Source organism: Clarias gariepinus, chromosome 23, assembly GCF_024256425.1.
Source record: "Clarias gariepinus isolate MV-2021 ecotype Netherlands chromosome 23, CGAR_prim_01v2, whole genome shotgun sequence".
Lineage (NCBI taxonomy): Eukaryota > Metazoa > Chordata > Actinopteri > Siluriformes > Clariidae > Clarias > Clarias gariepinus.
The window spans coordinates 18,699,218-18,708,570 of record NC_071122.1 but is presented as its reverse complement, the minus strand read 5'-3'; the positions used below and the strand labels follow the sequence as shown (position 1 = coordinate 18,708,570).

The following is a 9,353-nucleotide window of genomic DNA, read 5'->3' as shown; positions in this document are numbered from 1 at the left end:
GTGCAGTTTGCAAGGTTTTTCTACTGCATGGTGGGATTCTCTGGGTACCCCAGATTCCTCCCACACTGGGGTTGTACCCCACCCTGTGCCCTGTGACCTCTGGTTTAGGATCCAGACTCAAGCTGAACCAGAATAGATTGAATTGATGGATTGAAGGGTAGATATAATTCAATGTGTTTGTTTTTTATTGATGGTAAAGCCATAGGTATATATTAAATAATGCAAAACATTTACCCTGTAAAGAGAAGCAAAATATAATTCAGTACATTATTTCAGAGGTGTTTGTGCATCAGTCAGACAGGCTTGCATTCATACTCTGCTTCTTTATGCTCACTATAGGTACTGTAAGTATGACCATCACTTCATCCATTCACTCACTTATTCATCTTCTGTATACAGGGTCATGGGGGCCTAGCCCAGGGAATTTAGGGCATGAGCCAGCCAGAACCACACACACTCACACGCTCATTTATACACTATCACCAATTTTGGGAACTGCAATTAGCCTAATGCGCATGTTTTAAGACTGTGGGAGGAAACCAGAGTACCAGGAGGAAACCCACCAAACACACAGATCTGAGGCTGGGTTTCGAACCCGGATCCGGGAGATTATTATTATTTTTTTTAATTAAGGCTGTGACTGCAGAGAAGACAGAGCAGTGGCAGCCCCAAACTGCTGCCTTAAAACCATAATGCGAAATGAGTTCATGATCTTAGTAACTGCATGTCTGTATTGGGTTTAATCCACACACTTAACGGATTTAACGAAACCCTCTACAGGGCAACATACGAGAAGAGGTAGTAGATAGACACCACTGAGTCTGCTTAAGAGTGAAGAGATGAGACTTGTGATGTTGAGCAGGCGTTTAATTCAGCACTGCGGACATGGATGTTCTCCTGCGAAGAGCGCGCGCGCGCGCGAGAGAGAGAGAGATAAAACACAGGGGGTGGAGCGCGCTGCCGCCTCGTTGCGCGGTGTGGACGGCGCGCGCGCAGCCCTTTCCTTTTTTTTCCCCCCTCCGCGCCCACGTGCGGCACCGAACGCCCAGAAAAGGTCCGCGCGCGCTTCTCCTCTCCGCTGTTGTCTCCGCGCGCCCCGCTGTTTCCCTCCCACCGCCGCACTCTCACTTCGACAACTTTACACCAGTGTCTCAGGACTCTCCCTTCACCCGGGGGTTCGCACTCTGGTCTTGTTTTTTTTGTTGGTTAGTTTGTTTTTCAATCCGGGCGGAACCGAGTCGGGTTCCGTGTGATTCCGTGCGTCTTTGGCTTGTTCCGGGCCACGCGTTTTACTCATGGAGGGAGACGTTATGGACAAGCTGGACGACATGGCCTCGGTGTACGAGTTCGACCCGTTTACCGGCAACATTCCCGCCACCAAAGTGGAGATCACGGTCTCGTGCAGGTAGGACAAGTGTCCGGGTGCGGGAGCTCGCGCGCGTGAGTGCGTGCGTGCATTCACGCGTTCGTTCGCGAGAGAGTAACCGTTCCGCGTATGCGCTGCTTAAGAAGAAAAAGTTAATCTAAGTGACGATTTCGTGCATTTCATTAATTAATATATGTATTAAATTCCCCTGGATTCCCCTTTTGTTTCGTATCACGTTTTACGCAAAGCATCTCCTGACGGATGATCCTCTTTTCGCGTGAGGATTTCCCTCTGAGCAGGGCATTGCTTATGGGCATGGGTGGGGACGGATGCCTGCATTCCACTAACCTAGAAATGCATTCTACATTACACTAGTGGAGTGTGCTGTTAGAAGCAGTGCAGCAGCGAGTTCACTGTAGGTATAAAAACCCTCTAAAGTGGTGGAGTTTGCATAAAAGTTTTTATAGATTTCCTTTAGGAATCAATATCTTCCACAACTGTTTGCTTTCTCATTATTTGATATTTACATTTCCCACCCACTAAGCAGAAATCGATATTAACCTCTAACGCAGGCATAGATTTGTGTGTGGTGTGTAACCTCAGTGCCAGACACCCTTTCCTTTCCTTTTTATTTTCCTTTTCTTTCTTTCCTTACCTTTCCTTCTCTTCACTTTCCTTTCCCTTCCTTTCTCATTCTTTCTTTTCTTTTCCTTTCCCATCCTTTTCTTTTTCTTTCCTATCCTTCACTATGCATGTTTTTTTTCCACCCTATTCCATGTCTATCTGTTTGTCACTTCAGCTTGGAGATCCTGAGCACCCACACTGAGAAACAGATCTGCTCTAACACTCAAGGTTTCCAACCTCCCATTCAAGTGCATATACCAATATTGATTCATATGCATGTCAAGGCTGAATTAAAGTATGTTTGTCCTCCTTTTTTTTTTTTTTGGTGAGTGTGTTAGATGATGTGTTATTCGAAGTAAAATCTCTACATTTAAATCGAAGACTAGGAGTGGCACGCATGTCGAGTGATTCACACACTTTATGTAAAGTGGGTCGCTGGTCTCTCTTGTATTCGTTAGCATTCTGTTTGAATTGGATCCACTCAGGCTTAGTTTTGTGCACACGCGTTTGTGCACAATATTTTTAATGAATTATACGTAAGCACATAGCAGAATAGCATTCTCTCAGATAAAAAAAAATTCTCTAGTGTGAGTATTAATGAGTATTTTTTTACAGCTTTTTTTTCAAACAGTCTGTCCTTGTTATTCGCATTTAAAAAAAAAATTGTGGCTCTTCCCAAATGGAGCATGGATTAGCCAAGGTCCTGCTCTGTGACTAATCTGTCAGAAGGTAAAGCAAAACTTAAAACTTAAAAAAAAAAAAAAGGTCCGGGAGTTTGTACTCTGATGGTGGCATTCACTGGTGATCCATATTTAAAGACGTCCTGCTCTAGAGGGCTTTGTGCAATCGGTGCTTCCTTGATTTTGCCAATATCTTATTATCACAGTGTTTTAAGGAATTTAGAACAATATCAGTGACCAGCTGCATATACATTATTGATGACATCACCTGCTGGGAGTCACCACTTCTGACAATCGTCCGTGCCGCAGTAACCCCCTGCTGTTAGTGACTGGTGCGGAACTCTAACTCAAATTTCAGTTAATTCCCGAATTCTCACTTTAACTTGTGGTATAAATGCCCTTTTAATTAATGAAGAGTGTTCTGTTCAGGCTGAGATGATGTACAGATAAATGCAGAGGAGAAGAGGAGGAGAAGGATGTTCAGCATCTCTTTTCTCTTTATTATTGAACCTGGAACTTTGATTCGTTTTTAACACATCTTTAATCAATGCATGGCAATGCAGACCTGCTGGAACGGATTGCGACCCAGGTCGAGGAAACATCCGTGAATTACAATGGCAATGCATAATAAGTATGCTGTGCATTGGCAGAACTCCAGTTCCTTCTCATTATTCAAATCTTTCTACCCTTTCATAATAGCAACCATCCATTCTCTTTGTGAGCCTACCATTAAAATGTCTTCCACTGGAGCTGGAGAACTATTTCCGAAGGCAACACATGCTCATTATAGCAGATCCCATAAATATAGGTCAACACTGGTGCGTAATGGCTACTATTAGTCCCATATGTGCTGGTAAATATTTATTTGTGATATCAGCCTCTGCATACGCAGTCATTGGGCGCTTTAATAGGAACACGTGCGTATGTCGTGCCGTTATCTAATTGGCCGGTCATGAAGCAGCAGCGCAATGTGAAAACGGTGCAAGAGTGTTTCATAATGTAACATAAGAATGGAAAACAAACAAACAAACATGATCTCAATGGCTTTGACTTGTTGTTGGTGGTGGTGGTGCCAGACAGGTTGGGATTCTCAGAATAGCATGGAAAAACAAAGAACATCCATTGAGCAGGGGTTTTGTGGATGGAAACGCCTTGCTGATGAGTGATCTCTGCCAGACAGAAAATATACAGTATGATAATATCAATAATTAATCTCTACAAATATTAAGCACACACATCGTATTCCTCTTCTCACAGCTAACAATAAGAACCTGAGCCAACAGTGGGCACTGAAACTGTATAGAGGGTACTGGAAAAAGATCAGATGATATCTTTCCTTTCTTAAACCTTGTGCTGAGTCTGGGTCATGTTTTCTAAAATGTCATGCATTCATTGTCATGTTTCAGAAACGGTTATAAAGAGAGCCGGATAATTGTACGAAGGAGCATGTGTACAGTTGTTCCCAATGAAGTGGCCACATCCTGTCTCACATTAAATGGTCATGTATGCAACCTCATATTTATTTGCAATGAAAAGCGAGGCAATTCTCAAGGGCAACAACAGGGTTACAGAAGCCTGAGAGCAATAAAAAGGATTAGAGTTTATTTGCAATGTACATGAAGAGGACTGAATGCAGTTACTAAAAGAAAAAAGCAATGGGAATGATTCCTGTTGGAGGTACACATAAGTGAAACTGAGAAGAACCAAACAAAGTTGAACTCTATAGACGTGAAAATCCAAAGAACTTTTCTTTCCATTAATCTAGTATTTCTTATTATTTGAGACATGAATTCATTCATGTAAAGGTCCAGTTACGTTGGAATTGATTGCACATTTGATTGTATCTATCCGTCACACAACTAGTATTTTTATGTTGAAGGAACTGCTAACTCAAAACAAACACTGATTAATCACAATATTCCCAGCGCATCCTGCAACAGTTTTTTCCTCTCCTTCATCCTTCTAGATCTCCTGCTTCACGTGGCACGATTTCGTCCTTCATTAATCCCCTGAAGAGAAAAGCAGCTCCTGCAGGCGTATCATGTATATTCACACCCCTAAATAAACATCCGCAATTATTCTGGCCATGCTTCACTTCATGTCTTCTCCCTCCATGGATCCCATCGCCAGCTGTACGTTTTCTGTCACCATATCTACGACTGAACAAGCATTCATGTTATTTATGCATTTTCGGAGAGGTTAACCTTATCTCTCATGCCTTTATTGGCGATACATCGTTCCTCCATTTTCAGCTCTGTAATTAGTCTTGGCACCTTCAGCGCTCTTCCTTTTCACAGCTTCCTGTTCATGCTTCAGAAGAGCGCTATGATCTCCTCTCTCTGCCGAGCGTGCTCTGCTCGGACATTAAATAATGCAGGAATCGCACACAGACTTGAAAGGCGATGTGGTTTTTCTGAAACTCTTTCTTTAAGGTTTAAGGAGTGTGCTGGTAAGCAGCGCTCTCGCTGAAAAGTTTTAGCTGCTCTCATCGGTTCTGATGATTAATCGAGTGTCCACTATATCTCTAAAATAACCGAGAAGGGAAATACTCCATCCTCGAAACACCTCTCCTTTGTTCACAGCGCGGGAATAAATCATAGCTGCATTCGTTTATGACGGACTGTGAAAGAAAGGAAAGAAAGAAAGGATGGTAGGAATGGAGACAAAAAAACAAACAAACAAACAATAAAAACGATGAAGAAAAACATTTATTTGTGTGCATTTTGATTATTTGTTTGAAACAGACAAACAAGCAAATAAACAAACAAAGCCTAAAATGATATTGGTAGATTTATTGGCAAGGAGAGATTTTTGTGTTGAGTTTTGTGTTTCATAATGATTGTCATATACCGAAAGAAAGAAAGATGAAGAAAGGAATGAATAAATCAATAGAGACCGGAAGAAGAAAGACAGGAAGAAAGAAAAACAAATAAATAATAAAAAGAAAGAAAGATGGAAAGGGAAAGTAACGGAAAAAGAATTGGAAGAGAAGAAAGAGAATTAAAAAAGACAGGAAATAAATAAAGAAATGGAAGAAGAAAGGAAATGAAGAAGGGAAGGAATAAAATGATGAAAAGGAGTAAAGGAATAAAGTAAGAAAGAAAGAAAAAAGTGATCTGAGTGTGTGTCCCATTTAGGTTGTCTCGAACATGAAGACATAAACATATGAATAACAAACAATTAAAAGTGCATTAGTGTCGGAAAAATTGCTTTGTGTCCAAATTCTGATCGTCTCAGAGAAACAGACATACAGACACAGAAACAACTAACATCCGGAAATACATATCGGAGTCTTTGTATAGGAGAGGTGTTTTGTGTTCCGTTTAGATTGTCCTTTAGGGAAAGAAATAGAGTAAGAAAAAAAAAAAAGAAAGTAAGAAGGAAAACAAGAACTGTAGAACTCAAACAACTATAGAAGAGTTTGTGTGCCAATGTAATTGTCTTAAACAAAAAAGAAAAAAGGAAAGAACATAAGAATGAAAGAAACAGACTAACTAACAAACATGACAAATAAATGTATTGATCAACTCATCTCATCAGTGCTGTGCATGAAGCAGCACTTCCACTACAGCACTCTACACGTCATATTAAAGAGGCTCTTTTGAAAGAATTTCCTGGACAAACGAAACAGAAAAATGCACTTAAATGCACTCATCCCCACTGTGTGATTCAGCCATCTCTCTGAGGATGTTTCAGCGTGATGTCAGAGGAGGTAAGACGGAAAAACACCTCTGAGTCGTCGAGCTTGTAGTTGTAGAGCTTTCAGTCTGCAGAATCTCGGCTGCAAAACGCTGTGGCGGATTCAACAGTCTGATTCACTCCTCTTCCTCTTCCAGCCTTCACAGAAAATAAAAAACGATGACCTGTCCAATAATATTCGATTACATTTCAGAGCGGTTACCACTTGCCCTCGTTAAAAATCCATCTCAATGGGATAAAGCATCCACCAAACCGTGGAGCTTTAAAAAAAAAAAAAAAAAAAAAAAGCCTCGGCCAGGTTTCGTCTTGTTAACCTACGGACGAGGGAAGAAGACAACAGCGGGATTAGGGATCAAGAGAAAAGCAGATTACGGAGGCGTAGCGTTCTCAGATTCTCAGTGTGCTTTCTGCAGCAGGGAGGTGAACCCCTGATCTTTTTTCACTAGCCTTGCTGTGATGCTCTCAGCAGGTCAGATAAAAGATTGCACAATCATAGGCACAGTGGGGACGAGTGTTTGCCAGAGAAATAATGCAGAATTTCTGTACACCAAGAAAAGTTTATTTTAAGACTCCTTTAGTGACTTGGCATTTTCAGTCACTCAGTGTACCTTTACTATTTTTGCCTCATGGTGTCTGTGCGTTTGTTCCCTCTCCTGTTAAAATGCCTCTCCACAGGTTGCTGTAAAAAGCAGCAAATATGAGTGTGGTGCAGCTGAGGCACTACTGCTGCATTGTGTTCCATGGTGCTTGTCTCTTTACTAAAGTGCTCTTGTGTGGTGAGTGTCTTTGAATGCTGTGGACGACACGACCCTGTTCCTCACCCCTGCTGGTCCCCCTTATCCCTCTCTCCCACCTGGGTGCTGTTCACTTCTTCTGTGTCTCCTCCTATTGACCTACACTGCTGTCCAGCCGAATATATGCCACTCGGAGCGCAGGTTTTTATACAGCTCTATCAGTCACCATACACAGAGAGAGAGAGAGAGAGAGAGATAGGGAGAGAGAGATAGAGAGAGTGTGAGAGAGAACAATGCACCTCTATGGCTGAGAGTCGAATGGAATAAAGATGATGTTGGACATCATTGGCTTATTATTCACTCTGACTGGCATTCTGACGAAAAAGGAAGTGTGTAAGTATGTTAGTCAATTAGTTAGTCAGTGACTCAGTAGGTCAGTCAGTCAGTAAGTCTATCAGTCAGTAAGTCTGTAAATCAGTCAGTTACTCACTCTCTTAGTCACTTTCACTTAAATAGTCATAAAGTCAGTCGGGCAGTCAGTCAATCGATCAATCAATTAATCAATTAATCAAGCAAGCAGCCACTGATTTAATCACTCTAATTTGGCAAGTCAGTTGGCCAATCAGTCAATCGATCAGTCAGCCACTCAGTCAGTCATTTAGTCAGTTAATCGGTCAATCACTCAGTCAGCCAATGATTTAGTTACTCAGTCAGTTACCCAGTAAGTTGGTAAATCAGTCAGCCAATCAGTCATTTACTTGTCAGTTGGTAAGTCAGTCAGTTTATCAATCAAACACTCAGTCTGTTACTCTGTCAGCCAATCAATTAATCACTCAGTCAACCAATGACACACTCAGTAAGCTGATAAGTCATTTAGCTAATCAGTCAGATAATCAGTTAGTCTGTCACTCAGGCACTCAGTCAGACACTCAGTCAGCCAAATTAGTCAGTCACTTAGTCAGTCACTCAGTCAGTCATTCAGTCAGTTATTTACTCAGTCAGTCAATCAGTTACTCAGTCAGTCATGTAGTCAGTCAGACAGTCAGTCAGTTATTTACTCAGTCAGTCAATCAGTTACTCAGTCAGTCATGTAGTCAGTCAGTCATTCAGTCAGTTATTTACTCAGTCAGTCAATCAGTTACTCAGTCAGTCATGTAGTCAGTCAGACAGTCAGTCAGTTATTTACGCAGTCAGTCAGTCAGTCACTCATTCATGTAGTCAATCAGTTACTCAGTCAGTCAGACACTCAGCCAGTCAGTTACTCAGTCAGTTACTCAGTCAGTCAGACACTCAGTCAGTCCCTCAGTCAGTCCCTCAGTCAGTCCCTCAGTCAGTTACTCAGTCAGTCTGTGAGACACTGAAGACAATGCACAAACAACTGAACAAACACTATGTAGCAGAAAATGTTTTATGCCCCATTATGATGCGTCTGTCTTAGAAAGAAAGAAAGAAAGAAACCCCCTGGAAGAAGGCAAGAAAGGAAGGAAAGGAAGAAAGAACTAGAAAGAAAGAAACAAACTTCCCCAACAAAACAAACATAATCAGTGTAGGAGAGATTTTTTTGTTCCATTTGTACTGAATGTCAAAGAAAGACGGAAAGAAATCAAGAAGCTTATCTAACAAAACAACAAAAAAAGAAAAAGAAATAAAAGCATACTGCATACGTTGTTTATGTGGTCACACCTGAGGGAGAGAAGAGGAAAGAGTTTTTGCAGCTATAAGTTTTTAACCAACAGAATATTATGGGATGGCAACGTCTTGCTGAATTATGCATAACTCTGTATCAATGTCTGAAGAACTCTGAAATAACCCGTCATAAGTCAGGCTTACTAAGCCTCACTTTCGTAACTGATGCAATAAGGATCTTTTTTTACACTAGGCTTTTGCACATTTTTCTGCCTGTCTGTTCTGTTTCTCCGCACCAACCTGGGGCTTGTGGAAAGTGGAATTCAGTTTTAATTTCCCACAGTTTCTCCGCCCTGCCCCAGCGTCCTGGTCCTTCTGATGTTTGCTGGTGCTGGTTTTCACTTCCGGGCTCGACAAACATGCATTCGACCCGGCTGACCGGACCTTTTTATTGGGCTTCACTGAACATGCTACAGGACCTGTAAATAATTTCAAATTCACTTTTCTCTCATTGTTGCCATGGCACCAGGGTCTGGGAATTTTCCTTCTATTGACTTGAAATAGAAGAGCTTGTCTCTTGATTTTTTTGGAGTGCATTTGTCATTACGCCTGTCGCTGTCACAC

The 9,353-nt window shown here is 41.6% G+C and overlaps 1 protein-coding gene across 1 annotated transcript in view; it reads left to right on the top strand.

The window, feature by feature from the left end:
- Window positions 1-1,113: 1,113 nt before the first annotated feature.
- Window positions 1,114-9,353, top strand: part of LOC128511481 (copine-5-like) — a 39,019-nt gene continuing 30,779 nt past the window's right edge. The window contains exon 1 of the mRNA XM_053484364.1: window positions 1,114-1,405. Coding sequence (XP_053340339.1) covers window positions 1,296-1,405 — 110 coding nt within the window. The 5' untranslated portion in view covers window positions 1,114-1,295. The remainder of the gene's footprint in view (window positions 1,406-9,353) is intronic.